The sequence below is a fragment of the Nannospalax galili genome, unplaced genomic scaffold, assembly GCF_000622305.1.
Source record: "Nannospalax galili isolate Female #2095 unplaced genomic scaffold, S.galili_v1.0 scaffold103, whole genome shotgun sequence".
In the NCBI taxonomy this organism is placed as follows: Eukaryota; Metazoa; Chordata; class Mammalia; order Rodentia; family Spalacidae; genus Nannospalax; species Nannospalax galili.
In genome coordinates, this window is record NW_008352136.1 from 3,158,961 (window position 1) to 3,175,398 (window position 16,438).

The 16,438-nt window shown below is 45.5% G+C and overlaps 1 protein-coding gene across 2 annotated transcripts in view; it reads left to right on the forward strand.

The window, feature by feature from the left end:
• The window catches only part of LOC103746716 (inositol 1,4,5-trisphosphate receptor type 2), a 214,359-nt gene that overhangs the window by 135,709 nt on the left and 62,212 nt on the right, over positions 1–16,438 (forward strand). For both annotated transcript variants that reach the window (XM_008849006.3, XM_029554025.1), the window contains exons 15-17: positions 1,230–1,425; positions 6,730–6,822; positions 16,244–16,374. In XM_008849006.3, the coding sequence (XP_008847228.2) occupies positions 1,230–1,425; positions 6,730–6,822; positions 16,244–16,374 (420 nt within the window). The remainder of the gene's footprint in view (positions 1–1,229; positions 1,426–6,729; positions 6,823–16,243; positions 16,375–16,438) is intronic.

The window sequence follows — 16,438 nt, forward strand, 5'->3', positions numbered from 1 at the left end:
ATACCAAACAGGAGTTAATATTTTATATTTAGAAGCTTTTTAGTATGAGGAGTGTAGCAAAGTGGTTTAACCCTTGACTGGTGTGCATGAGGACCTGGGTTCAGTCCCCATTACCCACTCCTAAAATCAAAATGCTTTCCTTACTGTGCCGACAAATGCCATTCCTTTGTTCTCAATAAGAAAAAGCCCCACACTTGAGATTTTCTTTTCAGAAATAAACAGAAAGAACCACCCACTAGTCCAGTGTCAATGCCCCTACGTTTGTGAAATTGGTGTTACGAGCAGAGGACACGGCCCCGGACATGCACCGCCCACAAGCATCCTGGGAGTTTCTGAAACCTAGGAGCTCGCCCTAGAGCCCACTGCAAGGACACATTGCAGGATCCACTGAGTCACCTCTGAGTTAAAAGAAAAGAAAAATCACCCTTGTGTCAACTTAGAGTTTAAATAAGTTGAAGCAGCAAAGCGTTAACAATCTAGAGGTTGAGTTTGAATTCATGAATTTGTCTTTACTGACTTTATTTCTGGCAATAGCTGTGCTTTCCAGGATATAAACAGGTAGGAAAGTAGTTAATTAAAAAAACAAGTTGACTGTCATCAAGTAGCGGTTTCCTAAGGCGAGACTCCACAGCAGTGATTTGCAAGACTACAGTTAGAGGGGAAGGATGTGTCGGCCTCTCAGTACTCAGAAGAGCAGGGGCTTCTGAAAGGATGCGTGAAACTAAACGACCATTGGACGCCCAGACAGGAATTCTGAGTCTTGTCCACAGAAAGCAGAACACAAATTTCAGTTACTCCAGTTTTAAAGATATGATTCATTATCAAACAGGTATTTAGACTTCTGTGAAAATGAATACAATTCTGTTTCTTTTAATATTTTATTATTTTATGTATATGAGTGTATTACCTTCATGTATGTAAGTGCACCCATGTCATGCAATGTCCATGGAGGCCAGAAGGGGGCATCAGATCCCCTAGAAGTGCAGTTGTGGATGGTTGTTAGCTGCCCTGTGGAGTTGGGAACCAAACCCAGGTCCTGTTCAGGAACAGCAAGCACTGTTAATCTCTGAACATCTCCGTAGCCCCGTTTTGGTTCATTTTAAAAAGTGTTCTGCGCTATTCCTTTGTAGTCAGACATTGGTTTCTGCTTGTGTAAGAGTTACCGTTACACCTGTCCACCCTTTGCCCTGTGCCCCTGACCTTTACTTTGGTTTTCTTCATTCCCATAGCTTTTTGACCTGGTGTACAGAGAAGAGACTCTGCTCAATGTCATCAAAAGCGTCACTCGGAACGGCCGCTCCATCATCCTGACTGCGGTGCTGGCCCTCATCCTGGTCTACCTGTTTTCCATCATTGGGTTCCTGTTTTTGAAGGACGACTTCACCATGGAAGTGGATAGACTGAAAAACAGAACTCCAGTCACAGGTAGCTGCGGTTACAGGCTGTGTGTTCCCCTGGCAGTTCTGACCTGTACACACCGTATTTGTGGGGTTTCAAACAAATACTGATCGATAAACTTTCACTTCCATCCTTTTAAATATGGCCTTGCTTACCACTGTTGTGGTTTGAGGGTAAAATGTCCTCCACAGCCTCGTGTGCTTGACCACTTGGTCCCCAGCGCGTGGTGCTATTTTGGTGGAACGTTTAGAAGGTGGAGCCTTGCTGGAGGAAGTGAGGGTGGGCCTCACTGGGGGCGGGCCTTGAAGGTTGACTGGCTGCCTCACACAGCCTGGCTGCCCACCTTAATGGCCTGTATCACTTTAAGCTGTTAGCCAAAATATGCTTTCTTCCTCAAGTTGCTTGTTCCTAGATATTTGATCACAGCCAGGAGAACATAATAAACATGCCCTCCGAGAGCCAGGACTTTGAAACACCAGCCTGGACATTATCTGTCGGTGTGGACTGGAGGGTCAGGAGCCGTCATCTGTGCTAGTTCCTTTTCTGTTGCTGTGATAAAACACCATGACAAAGCCAACTTATAGAAGAAAGGATTTACGTTGGCTTCCAGTTCTAGTGGGATCAGAGTCCATCACGGAGAGGGGATGGTAGGCAGGAAGGCAGGGGCAGGGAGCCGGGAGCTGGCACCCTGAAGTACAGCCATGGAACAGAGAGAGTAAACTCAAAGTAGGGTAAGGCTATGAGCTCTCAAAGCCCAACCCCAGTGACATGCTTCCTGCAGCAAGACTGCACCTCCTGAAGCTCCCCGAGCTCCCCCAAACTGGGCCAGCAACTGGGGACCAAGTATTCAAATATTTGAGCCAATGGGACACATTTCTTATTCAAACACCACATCATCTAAGCTCAGTCTTAAAGGAATGTTTCAGTAATGCGTACAGAAGGCTCTCCACAGTGTCAGTGCAGGACAACCTGGAATTCTTCCTCGTCTTTTTTTCTGTCTCCCAAAGAATAATACGTAGCACGCCAAGAGCCGTCATTCAACCATTATTCCACATGTGACCGATGGCATTATATTTAAATAATTTAAAAGTGATAAATGCTTTGATTTGGAAACCATCAGGTTTATGTTTTAGAAGACATGCTTACGATCCTATGATTAAAGGACTCAATTTATCAGAATCTCTGTATGATTTTGCTTGATGTCACTGTGCTGGTCGTACATCATCCATGTGTGGTCCCTGTGTGGCCCACGATAGGAAGGATTATGTATTCCTTGTAATTTAGACTTCTTATTTATTTCTACTTGTTTTTCATCTTTCATACCCTTTGTTGTTGTGGTTAAATTCTTTTGTTGTTCTTTACACATGTACTTTTTTTAATTGCAGTGACTACAATTTGCAAAGAAGGAAGATTACAAAAAGATATACATTCTACTAAACCATTAACTTAAAGCTAAGCTTTAATTAGTAGGAATCTATATGGTAGTCCTTGCCTTTGACAAACATTTCTTAATTATTAAACTACCATTGTATGGTAATATCTTTCTTAAGATTATGGGATGACTGAGTGGTATTTAAATCCATTAGTGAGTCAGAAAGACTGAAGTGCAGAAGAGAACCAACAGATACGTCAGGTGAAAGGTATCAACTCCCGAACTTCATACCAACATGTTAGTCTTTGCTTTCAGGAGTGTGACGTATTCTCTGTTAATGCCTGTTTGCTCCTTAAATAATGCATTTGTTGAGACTTACAGGCATGCTGGTCAGCCTTCCGTTCATTGCTATGATAAAATGCCTGACAATATCATTTTAATACAAGGAAATGATTTGCCTTGGTTCATGACTTTGGATTAATGCCCACTTGGCCCCCTCACTTTGGGCTCATGACAAGACAGAGAACATCACAGTTAAGCAAAGCTGCTTACCTTGTGGTGAGTCAGAAGCAGACACAGAAAGAGGAAGAGCTGGAGTTCCCAGTTCTGCTTTAAAGGGCAAACCCCCAATGACCTCACTCACTTCCACTAGGCTCCACCCCCTGAAGGATCTGAGCGCCACATGCAGGCAACCAAGCTTTCAGTTCATGGCCTTTGGGGGCCATTTAAGAGCCAAACCATTACAACGGGTTTTACATATTTGGAGGAAATGTTTTATACATAGGCTCAGGGTTCCAGTTTTACTATTTATTTATGATTTTGGGAATCATAAATTCTCCACACTCAGAGATCTGCATGTTTTAATGACTTGCAAGATTAGAGCCTGGTCATATTCTGTGGTTCAGCAGGGAATGCATTTGTAAAATAGAAACATAATTTGTGAAATCAAACATGCACAGTAGTTACTGCGTTTTTAAAAATTCTGTGGTAAATATTTTATATTTTTAAAGAGGAAGCAGGTGCTATGATATCAATATATTTTCTTTAGAAATAGGGAAGAAAAAAAACCCAAACCAAACAAAAAACACTGGGTGGGTGTGGTGGCACACGCCTTTAGTCCCAGCACTCGGGAGGCAGAGACAGGTGGATCTCTGTGAGATCAGGGCCATCCTGGTCTACATGGTGAGTTTGAGGTGGGCTGGGGCTACAGGAAGACCCTGTCAAAAAAATAGAAAAAAATAATTTTTTAAACAAATAAAGAACACTAAACCTAATTTTTAAGCTGTTTTTTTTTTTTACTGAAAATACTTATGCACATTTGTATAACAAGCCATTAAAGAAAGCTTTTGTAAATACTATGAAAATGTCACACATGAGAACAGTTAACAGGCTTGAACTCCAGATTTTCCATAGGTTATAAGTTTTTGTTTCATAGATTAGGAGCCCCTACAAAGCCCTAGAAATTTTAAATTTCTTTTCTAGCCCCATTGAGTAGTATCTATCTGAAGTCTTCTTTCTGTTGCTACAGCAGATTACTTGTGACTTTGTGGTTTATAAAGAACAGAGGTTCATTCTGCTCCGGATTCTATAGGCTGAGAAGTGTCAGCTGTGGCACTGGGATTTGATTGGTATTGATGAGGCTCATCCTGCGATGTCCTAACAGCATAGGGCACTTTGTTGTGAGGCAGAAGCAAATGCAACTTTATAACAGACCCACTATTGAGACAAACCAGTAATACATGAATGGCTTAATTGCATCATGAGGAGAAAGCCCTCATCGCCCCCTCAAAGGTCCCGTCTCAGTCCTTCACACCAGGGCTCCAGTTTCAGTTTGTGTGGTGACGAAGGCCTCTGGACCACAGCAGGATCTCAGCTGATTCGTATCATTAAATTCATTCTTTCAGCTATTGAATGCTGTTCACTCCCAGCTGACTGTACATGTTGAGTGAAGTTATTGAGGTTACTCAGGGGGCAAGTGACAGTTGGGACACAAAAGGAGGCGGCTGTGAAGTGGTGATCAGAAATCCCAGAGATGGGAGCAAGCGGGGAGGCGGAGAGTCAGACATGGATGGCGAGACCCACGAAGAGCATGGCCGACTGGAGGCTGCCAAGCAGAACTAGCTCCATCTCTAGGCCCATGACATCAGCAGCTCAGTAGACTGATGCTTCCACTCCAGCAGGTCCAGAGCAGTCTGTGTCTTAGAAAACCCCAAGGAGGGAAAGTTCCATTGACAAGTGGAGGTGACCGTGTCTCTCACACCAATCCCTCCTCATTCTCACTCACCCAGAACACCACAGGAGCGTCCCATGGCCTTGTAATGCGCATTTCCCTTCTGCCCACCCAAATCAGCCGTCCGACCACACCTCTAATTCTCACCTTGCATCTGCACCAGTGTGTGATATTTGGTGGAAAGTGGATGGGTAGGTAGCTCAGGTGAATCAGCCTGCTATGACCTTTGCTGATCTCTGTGCCTTTGGTCAGATAAATTGCACATAGAGTTGCCCTCTGGGTGCCCTGCTGTGGGTCCATGTTCATAAACCCCATGACTCTTTAGATAGGTCCTTCTCCAAATAACTCTTTACTTCTAGAATTCACGTCTCCTTCTAGTCATCATGTTGTCTTAACCCTCACGTTATTTTGTCCATCCAGCTCCAATTACAGCTCTGCCTCTTCATTGACTGTCAGGGCTCCAAAGCCTTGACCAACACTGAGCTATCAGAGCCTAGCCTGGTGCATCAAGTACCTACTAAGGGGGTGGCCACCCGGGCTCATCTGGAACTCCACCTCTCTCTGACCACCTGACATGCACTCCTGCCCCAGTCAGTATTGATGGTGACATGGCCCCTCAAGGGCAGGGAGAGATGGGAGGAGCACTTTGGCCTTCTTCCCCAGGTGCACTCAGCTCTCCCAGCCCCAGTGCCTGCGTGGCACCTTTGCCCACCCGGTCTTCACACCTCCTTCTGCACCTTCTCCTCTTTCCCCCCCTCCATGAGTCCAAAACAATTTTGGGGGCTTGAGCTTTGTTTCAGACAAGTAGAAAGGTCGCTAGTTTTTTTTCTTTTTTCTTTTTATTTATTTTTATGTATATGAGTGCTTTGCCTGCATGTGTGTGTAAGTACTCTATGTGGATGTAATACCCATGGAGGCCAGAAGAGGGCGTTGAGTCTCCTGGAACTGGATTATGGATGATTGTCAGTTGTTAGCCCCCGTGTGGGTCCTGTGAACTGAACCCAGGTCCTCTGTAAGAGCAGCTAGTGCTGTTAACCTCTGAGCCATCACTCCATCCTCAAAGTCACTATTTTCTATGCCATCTGGGCCAACAAAATAGGTATTGAGCCAGCAGATGAATGGGTTCCCAGCGACTATGGAAGAAAAGACAGATCGTGAACAGCAATCTGACAGATGATTCTCTCTTCCTTGGGCTCTTTGATGTCTTCCTTCCCTGGGAGCCATCCTTAATTGTGAGAAATGCCACCACTTATGGTCCCTACTCAGCCACAGGGCCTGGTAGCTTGAGCTGGGGGCCACCACCTATGGTCCCTACTCAGCCACAGGGCCTGGTAGCTTGAGCTGGGGGCCGCCATTGCTCTGGGAAAAGGCTTTCCTTGCACCCCAGGTCAGAACCTTGAATGCATCTGGTCATAGAAACATTGGTAAACATGGTGATTTGAGTCTCAGTACTATTAATACTTTATCACAGCCCCTCCATCCTGCCCAAACAAAGTATACAAAGTATAAGAAGCTTTTAGTGGGTTGGCCCGTGATTCTATTCTCTATTTATAAAATTGCTTTTACAGGCAAAACTGTTCAGAGTTGCAAACCAGCTTACTACAAGGCTGTAGAAAAACAGCTAAGTCAGACTGTGAGCACCTTTGACTCAGATGCTTCCATAGCTCTACGTTTATTTTGTCATTTGCACACGTACCTCTATGCCTCAGTCTACTCTGTGTCTTCTCAGGTAATCATGGAGTTCCTACCATGACCTTACCTTCCATGATGGGAGCCTGCCTGAAGGAGAACTGTTCACCTACCATACCAGCCTCAAACACAGGTCAGTACTGAGAACTCCAGGGCACTGTGAGCCTGATCCCTCTGAAGTTTTCTTTGATATATTATTGGGCCTATGGAGGTTGATGTAGGGATTTCATGGTGGGTTGAGGTGGAAGGAGAGAGAGTAGCAGAACTGGGAAGAGTCAAGCTGCAGACAGGATTCTCTACCTGTCACTGTGCTATCCTGCTCCTCAAGTCATTTTTATCCATGAGAACACAGCAGATCCGCCTGTGTGCTTCCACGTGGCAGCCCACACTAAGGGGTCTCCTTCAGTCTGCACCACCTCTAACAGATGTGGGAGAGCATTTTGTCATATATGGTAAAGCCTATCAGGTCAAGTTTGTGTACCCAGCTGTCCTTCTGTGTGAGTTCATCCACTGGAGCCTGTTCAGCTTGTCTAGCATTGCTCCCTTAAAGAAGATCAACTGTCCCTCACCCAGCAGTGATCAGATGGCAGCCCACACTAAGGGGTCTCCTTCAGACTGCACCACCTCTAACAGATGTGGGAGAGCATTTTGTCATATGTGGGAAAGCCTATCAGGTCAAGTTTGTGTACCCAGATGTCCCTCTGTGTGATTCCATCCACTGGAGCCTGTTCAGCTTGTGTAGCATTGCTCCCTTAAAGAAGATCAACTGTCCCTCACCCAGCAGTGATCAGCTATCAAGAATTCTTCACCAAAGTTGTGGCCTCCTGCCCATTTCCCCAGTTCTATGCTGGTTTTTGTCTGATTGAGTTTGGATGGGTCCTGTGCTGCCTGTCACCTTTGCTGTGGATGTATATGAGGAATGTCCCAGGAGCCCATAAGACCCTGTTTCCTTATGATCATGTACCTCCTCCAACTTCAAAGCCTAATAACTACAACAGTGACCGAAATAGTAACACTTTTATCTTGGGGGTAATCAACAGTTACCTAATTGAACTTGAATGGGAGGGAACTCATGTGTGGTACTGTAAACATAGCCAAATACACATGGCTGGAGAGGTCACAGAGCCTACAGAAAAACCTAAGGCTGTCATACTCTTTTTTATTTTTAATATTTTTTTATTGTATGTGTATGACACATGTGTGGCATTCCCATGGAGGCCGGAAGAGAGCATTGCCTCCCCTGGAGCTGGAGTTACAGGCGATTGTGAGCTGCCTGACACAGGTGCTGGGAACCAAACTGAAATCCTCTGCAAGAGCAGTATGTGCCCTTAACCACTGAGCCATTTCCCCTGCCCACCTCACGCTCTGGACCTGCATTTTCAGACTCTTGTAGAAAACCATTGCTTGATGGGTCAGCTGTTAAGCCATAAGTACCCATCCTGGGCTCATATAACTGGGCGTTTGGGGTCTCACATATGAAGTCACACGCTTATTTCTGTATAGTTCTGCCCAACCCATAATGCTAGGGTTTCAGAGACTCTCCTGTGAGCAGAGTTAGGAGTGTGGGGCACGGTGATTTATAGCTTTGTGTTCCGACACACCATGAACCTCAAGGGTGCTTGTGGGATCCTGATTCTGTCAAACAAAAACCTGGTTCTTCTCTGTCATGCCATTCTTTGATAAACTCCGTATCAGAGGTGAGAGACATCCAACACATAACCCGTTTTTATATAGCTCTGGGCTTAAGGATGGTTATAACATTTCTGACTTTTTTGAAAGAAAAGATCTAATAGAAACTAGATATGATCCATTGACCCTCAGAAGTTTCGTCTGGATCTTTACAGATAAAAGAAAAGTCAACCTCTGGGGCTGGAGAGACGGCTCAGCAGTTAAGAGCACTGAGTACTCTTGCAGAGGACCTGGGTTCAATTCCCAGCACCCACTGGTGGCTATGAACTGTCCTTAACTCCAGTTCCAGGGGAATCCGAAGCCCTTCTCTGACCTCCGCAGCATTGCGTGACGCGGGTGCACTCACATACATGCAGGCAATACACGTATAGACATAAATGTAATAAATAAAATATTTTAAAAAATTCAACCTCTGCTCTAGGGATTCCCATGAAAGATGCTGGAAACGTTGCCTGGAAACCTACTCTCAGAGGGACATGGTCATATTTTTTGAAGTTCTTCAGTTATGTAGAAATATGTCACAATGGGTCTAAAGAGGTGACTCAGTGGGCAAAGTGCTTGCGATGCAAGTATGAAGACATGAGTTTGGTTCCCAGAAACCACTTTTTTATAAAAATCAGACATAGTGGTACACACTTGTAGTCCCAGCCCTGGGGAGGAAGAGGCCAGGAGATCCCTGGGCTCGATGGTCAGCCAGTCTAATGAGAGTGACTGAGGAAGATTGAATTCTGACGTCTGCTTGAATTACCATTACCCCCGCCACACACACGCATATGCACACACACACAAAAAAATATGTCACTAGTGAGCTGTCATTCTTCAGAAAATTATGAAATTCCCAATCAAAACTGCCTTGCACGGCCTTAATCTACAGTGTCAATCTATGCTTTTTTGTTTTGTTTGTTTGTGACAGGGTCTCCCTGTAGCCTCAGTTGGCCTGGAACTTGCTATATAGACCAGGTTGGCCTAAATCTCACACAGATCCTCCTGCCTCTGCCTCTGGAGTGCTGGGATCAAAGGTGAACACCATGGTACCTGGCTTCTGTCTGTGCTCCTGATCCCTCCTTCTCCTCACAGCATCCTTTTAAGGACCCACTTGAGTTTATTGTGTTAGCATCACAGCCATTCACTGTGGTTTTCTGAATATATCTCAAGTCCATGTCTGCAGATGACCCTCCTCTCTTGTCATTATCCAGTATTTTAGAGCTCAGGCACGGTTTAAGTGGCTGGGTGAAATGACAAAGTTCTTGGGATCTCTGTGGCTGCTTTGAGCCTGGCTTACTGTCACCAGGACTGCTTCCTCATCTCCTTTGGGATTCAACAGTGCCCCCCTCCCTCTTTCCCCCTCTCCTTCCCTTCCTTCTGTCCTCCCTTTGGTCTTCCTTCCCCTCCCTTCCTCTTTGGGAACCCTTGACTGAGCCAGCTACCTGGTAGGTTCAAGGTCATAGAACATTAAAGAAGCAAACAAGCTCTTGGCCCTTTGGAGCTCATAAACCCTGAGGGACGCATGGGAAGGTACATACTAAAACTCTGCTGTGGTTGGTAATCACAAGAGAGCCTGGCTAGAGGGGATCAGGAATGAGAGACCGTCCAAGAAGCAGTTGTTTTAAGCTGCCACTCGGAGCATGAGAAGGATCTACCTGGTCAGACCAGAGGAGCCACAGTGTGCCTGGGCACACAGAGCAGTGGAAATCAGGACTAATGAGCTTTTAGGTTGGGAACTATGGTTGGGCACACTATGTGCCTGACCTCATCTCATCACCTGACACCTCTGTGAGGCGGAGATACTGGTTACCTCATATTTTAGGTATAAAACCAATGGAGGGCAGAGACCGGGGAAAGTATCAAGTCTACACAGCTCAACCATTGATGGGGAGCCATGATTCCAGAGCTTGGGCTGTGCCTAAGTTCCACTGTCTCCTAGTTAAACATTACTCCATAGAAATTATTTATTCCTCAGCCAAAGTTTAGGGACTGTTACAATTCTGCCCACCAAATCATGGTCTGAGTATGTCCTGGTAGGTTTTCTCTAAGCACATGGTCTACCAAGGATAATTTCTTGGATATAAATTTCCTTCAATACATAATATATCTATTGATGTTTTGGTGTTGCCTCACCACCTCCTTTCCCTGTAGACTTTTACCAATGCATGCAGACACATGTGATTGTAACAACTAGGGAGAGGGGCTCTTAGCACCCATTAGCTAGAGGCCAGGGAGACCACTCAGCATCCTGCCCTGCCAAGGAGAGCTCATTAACAGCCAGCCCCGGGTATTGATGCCCTTAAGGCCGAGAGTCTGCTGCTTCCATGTTACTTATGACTCAGATGCAAACTCTTACAAAAGGCTTCATGTAGAAACCTCCATTCCATGCTATGCACCCAACTTTTTATACAAAGATCATAGTCTTCCCTTTGTCTAAAGACGTATGGAGACAGTCTTTCATCCCAAGTGCAGTGTCCTCCCCCAGGGCAAGCCTCTGTGTTTAGGGCTGTAACAGAGCTGGGAGAGAGGGGTACGTGAAAATTTTCAGAGAAAGCTACGAAAGAATGGAGGAAGGATATGGTGGTGTTTCAGCCCTGGAGGTGTGATGGGTACAGTCCAGGGAGCTGGTGGCAACAGCTTCCTCCATGAGGGTTAGTCCCAAATCAGGACTGAAGACACGGAAAACCAGCATCAGCCTCCTTCGTACCCCTGACATGCAAGGGTTGAAACTGGATTCACCTGAAATTCTCTGGATTGCCTTTCAATTTTGGCCACATGAATTAACTTTGATAATTTGATTAAAAATTATATGAATTTGATCTTCTCAGTCTGACATTCTCTAAATTATGGCTGTATATATTTAGATGCATTTTTTTAATTCTATGGATTTGCACTCTGAGGTCTTGCTTCCTTTACATTTTGGTGTGGATGTTTAGCAAGTGGAGAGAAAGCAAAGTCTGGTGTTTATTGTGCAACCTGTGTCACTTAGACTTAAAAATAGCTTTTCTCTGCCTGGGACCAGGATGAAATTCTAATTTGCGAACCCTGGTGTGCATTTGTGACAGCCTTGGTTTGCTGCCTTGTGGATGGCAGGCACAGATCACAAAAGGCCCAGACACACACAGCGGCCTAATAAGCAGGCTGGAGATGGCTGGCAGGCAGAGTGCCAGCCCCAGGAAGGCTCCTGCTGGTGGAGGCTAGCTCATTTTCTCAGAGGCAGAGAATTCAGATGGTAACTGGCAACTCATTGAGTTGAAAAACACCCCAGAATCACATATTTCGTTTGCTACAGGCCTTCCAGACTGCTGGACAAAAATACTCACCTAACCCCGCCCCCAAAACCGACTTCTCTCAACAAGCAAAGCCTTCTCAAGACAGAGCTAAAAATACAATCACAATTATTTTGTGCACAAAAGTCATTTGAATGTTCATGGGGATAAAAATGCTCACAGATGTTTAACATTTATGAGCTATTCCGATTTTAATCCGTTTTGGTGTTTAGTTTAATAGAGAAGACGTGGATCCCAGACCTGGTCAAGCTCACACTGAGCATGTTGGCTTCCCATCGGGAGCCAGTGTCTCTAAATTTTTCCCTAGTTAAAAGAGTTTAAGATCAGCATTTCCATAATGGAAGAATTGTCGTTAGCATTTAAAGAAGAGGACCTGGGCTGCGCTCTGGCTTCCACGTGCATCTCAGTGGCAGTCTGTTGGTTCCTCAGAAGCCTTAACAACAAGTAATTTAGTTATTAAAGCAGAACAGAGACACGTCAATAAATGTTCATATGCCAGTGCTTTTAAAATTTTATTTATTATCTTTATTTTATGTGTAGTGAATTGCCTGCATGTGTGTAAGTGCACCCGTGTCGTGCAGTGCCCACAGAAGTCAGAAGAAGGCATTGGATCTCCTGGAACTAGAATTACAGATGTTTGTAGCTGCCATGTGGGTGCTGGGACTCACACCCAGGTCCTCTGTAAGAGCAGTCGGTGCTCTTAACCGCTGAGCCATCTCTCCAGCCCCAATATGCCAGTGTTTTTAAAAACGTATAGACTGACACTTATGTGAGAGAACCACTTCAGATCCAGTAGGATATATTTTTATTCCTTCCTTTAAACAAAACTTTCTTAAGAATTAAGAAAAGGGCTGGGCGTGGTGGCGCACACCTTTAATCCTAGCACTTGGGAGGTAGAGGCAGGCAAATCTCTGTGAGTTCAAGGCCAGCCTGGTCTACATAGTGAGTTCCAGGCCTGCTGGGGCTACAGAGAGACCCTGTCTCAAAAAGACCAAAAAAACAAAAAACTATGACTTCTCATAAGATTTAACTGCCACCCATTGTAATTGATAAGTTACATCCACTGAGCCCCAACTATGTGCCAAGCACTGTTCTAAGTTTGTGTGTGTGTGTGTGTGTGTGTGTGTGTGTGTCTCCATCCTTGTGTATGGATGCAGGTGTGTGTGCTCAGCTTATTTTATCCAAATGTGTTTGGGTGGACTGCTGCCCAGGCACGGCTCTTTCGATGCTCAGTTCAGAGGCCCCTGTCTTCAGGATATCTAGGCTGCTTTGCCCATCTGCTGGCCCACCTTTCCTGGGGATCATAAGGTTCCCTTTTATCCTGATCACTTGTATTTCTGGCTCCAAGCCCAGTGGCTCTTGGTATAGTGAAATGAACCAGGCCAGTGTGGTGTGGGGAAGAGCAACTGATCACACAGGTGACCATCAGGTGGCACTTACCTTTGTGGGTTTACAGTGATTCAGGGTCTGGGAGCCCTACATGACCTATCGAGCGTGAAACCTATCTCACAGAGGTAGAGCCTTTCACCAAGGTGGTAGAGGCTGTTACATGAGCCCCGCATGCCAGGGCAGCTGTCATTAATCACCATGGTTGGACTGATGCTGACATTGAGCCGACCTCAGTGTCCTCCCCAAGTGTGCATGCCACGCAGAAAGCCAGACGTCTTAGTGTGTATTTGCAGCCAATCTTTTTTTTTTTTTTTTAATGTTTTACTCATCTAATTTTTATATTTTAAAAAAGTCAGTGATGGGGCTGGAGAGATGGCCCAGTGGTTAAGAGCACTGGCTGCTCTTGCAGAGGACCTGGGTTTGGTTCCCAGCACCCACATGGCCACTAATAACCATCTGTAAGTCCAGTCCCAGGGGACCCAACAGCCTCTGACCTTCTTGGTCACTGCGCGACACAGATGCTCTTACCTACATGCAGGAGATATACTCACACACAAAATAAAAATAATTTTAAGAAGTCAGTGACCCTGTCTTGTAGCGCGTTTGTTATGAGTTCAGATTAATTAAACATACTAATGGGCTTCATTGTGATAGTTCCACATTTGCCTTTAATGTGCTTTGAGTGTATCCAACCCCCATGAGCCTTGCTAACCTCCCTCCCCTTCCACATCCCTAATTGTCCCTCATAGCTTTCCTCTCCTAAATTCCATGTATGAGAGAAGACGTGATACTTTGTGAGTCCGACTCATCACGTGCCGTTTCCTATGGACAGTGCAGTGTGTTCTTATTTATAGCTGAATGAAAGTCTATTCTGTGCTTATTTTCTTTAACCACTTGTCATCTGTTGATGTGCACCTAGGCTGACATTATCATTTGGTTGTGACTAGTGTCTCAGTAAACACAAGTATGCAGGTGTCTCTATAGTAAGGGTATACACCCAGAGGTGGTATAGTTGGGTCATGTGATTGGTCTTTTTTTTTTTTTTTTTTTTTGGAGCAACATCTATGGTGCTTTCCATAGTGGTTGAATGTGCTGGATGCTTTAGTGTCAACTTGACACCCCTGGGTAGAGTGAGCCTCAATTGGGGAATTGCCTCCATTGGACTGGCCTGTGGCCATGTCTGTGGGGTATTTTCTTGACATTTCAGTAATGTAGGAGGGCCCAGTCCTCTGTGGGTGGTACCACCCATGGGCAGGTGGGCCTATGTTGTATAAGAAAGCAGGCTGAGCAGGGGCCAGGGGAGCAAGCCAGTAAGCAGCTTTCCTCCATGGCCTGTGCTCCACCTCCTGCCTCTAGGTTCCTGTCTTGAGTTCCTACTTTGGGCTCCTTGAGGGATGAACTGTGACCTGGGAGATGTAAGCCAAATAAACCCTTTCCTCTCCAAGTTGGTAGTGGTCAGAGCGTTTTGTCACAGCAAAGTAAAGCAAACCAGAACACTGTACTACTTTGCATGCCAACCTGCAGTGTATAAGTGTCACCTTTCTGCCACATTCTAGTCAGGAGTTGTTAGCTTAAAAAAACCTTGATGACCACTGTCTGACAATGGGTTGATATGGAACCTCAGTGTACTTTTGATTTGCATGTCTCTGGTGGCTGTTGATGTCGAACATTTGTCATGTGTTTATCGGCAGCCATTCATCATAGCTAATTGCGTGTGTGGCGCATGGATTTCCCCACCTCCCCTCTTAGAAAATGAACGACCTAATTTCCGAAATCTCAGGGAAGGAAAGTACCTCTTTCCCGTCTCTTCTGTGTGCCTGCTGACCAAAGTGGCACATGGGTCATCAGTAAGTATTGCTGTGACATGACCAGGCAGTTACTAATGAAGAAGTGAATGTATCCCAGGCCCAGGCCACTAGCTCCCGGACCGCTTCGACTGAAAATCTGCCTTCAGAGCAAGCTCGTTCACTCTATGCATCTTCTCAATTCTTCTCCATCATGCCGGAACCTCCCTCGTGTGTTGGAACCTAACTAGCACCTGGCGTGCACCTGTGCACTGCTTGTCTGTCCTGCTCTGTCGCCACCAGCAGCCCGTCCCTGTCCGCATTGCTCCTTCCTCTGACAGAAGTGCTGTTTCTTCTGATTTCTAAACTGGAAGGTGCCTTGGGTTCAGCTCTGGGGTGAGGAAGCTCACACAGACCCCTGTGCCTCCAACACTGCGCTTTGTTCTTACTCTTCTCTGCTTGTAGACGTCCTGGCTGGGGATTTGCCAGCGTGTTTAAAAAGGGGCAGCTCAGACTAAAAAATATCAGGATCCATCTTCCACAGGATATAAAATGAAATGTATTCAGAAGAGAAGAATCAGCCTTTTCATAACAATGTGCCACACGGGCGTTGGTCATGGGTCATACAGACAGACAGACAGATATGTTTCCTTCCCTCCCCAACAGTGCTTGTTTTTATGTTCATGATTTGACATGTGGGTTGTGGCCAGCCACCCCCAAATCAATACCCCGGAGGTCCTTTGACTTTGTGAGGAAACACGCCTTTCTCCTCATCCTCAAGTGTCAGAGAATCTGACTCTCATTTCCAACTTATATGAAATTTTCACTACTTTGAATGGGTTTGGGTTTAATGAGTAGACCTTTCTTTGCCTGGTGGGTTGTGGTTGTGGCTGTTACTGTCTCCCCGACTGTAGCCAGGAACCATGAGCATTAACCTTTTTACGTTTTTACCCTTTCATCCTATCGTTTTCCACCTATCTAAGAGGAAAAAAAAAAAATCTTAGAAAGTTAAACATATGTCTCTACATGTGTCAGTAATGTGTAGTCATGTGTGAAATAGATGTCGTGTGACTTCAAAAATCCTGTTGTCCCAGGGCTGGAGAGATGGCTCAGTGGTTAAGAGCACTGACTGCTCTTGCAGAGGACCTGGGTTTGATTCCCAGCACCCACATGGTGGCTAACATCCATCCATAACTCCAGTTCCAGGGGATCTGATGCTCTCTTCTGACCTCTGCAGACATTGCATGACACTGGTGCACTTACATACATGTGGGCAACACACTCATGTACATAAAATAAAAACAATAAAGAAAATAATTTTCAAACATACTGTTGTCGATAGAAGCAGATCTTTGGAAGTAGATCTCCATTGTCAGAATGGAGCTCATCACACTGCTTAATGTTTGCGTTTCTGCAGCTGATGAAGACAGTGAAGATGGGATTGAGAGGACGTGTGACACTCTGCTGATGTGCATTGTCACAGTGCTGAACCAGGGTCTCAGGAACGGCGGTGGAGTGGGGGATGTGCTCAGACGGCCATCCAAAGATGTAAGCCAATGGGAAAGGGTTTTGTTTAAGAAGCATGTGACTATTTCCTCCCTCCCTCCCCCCT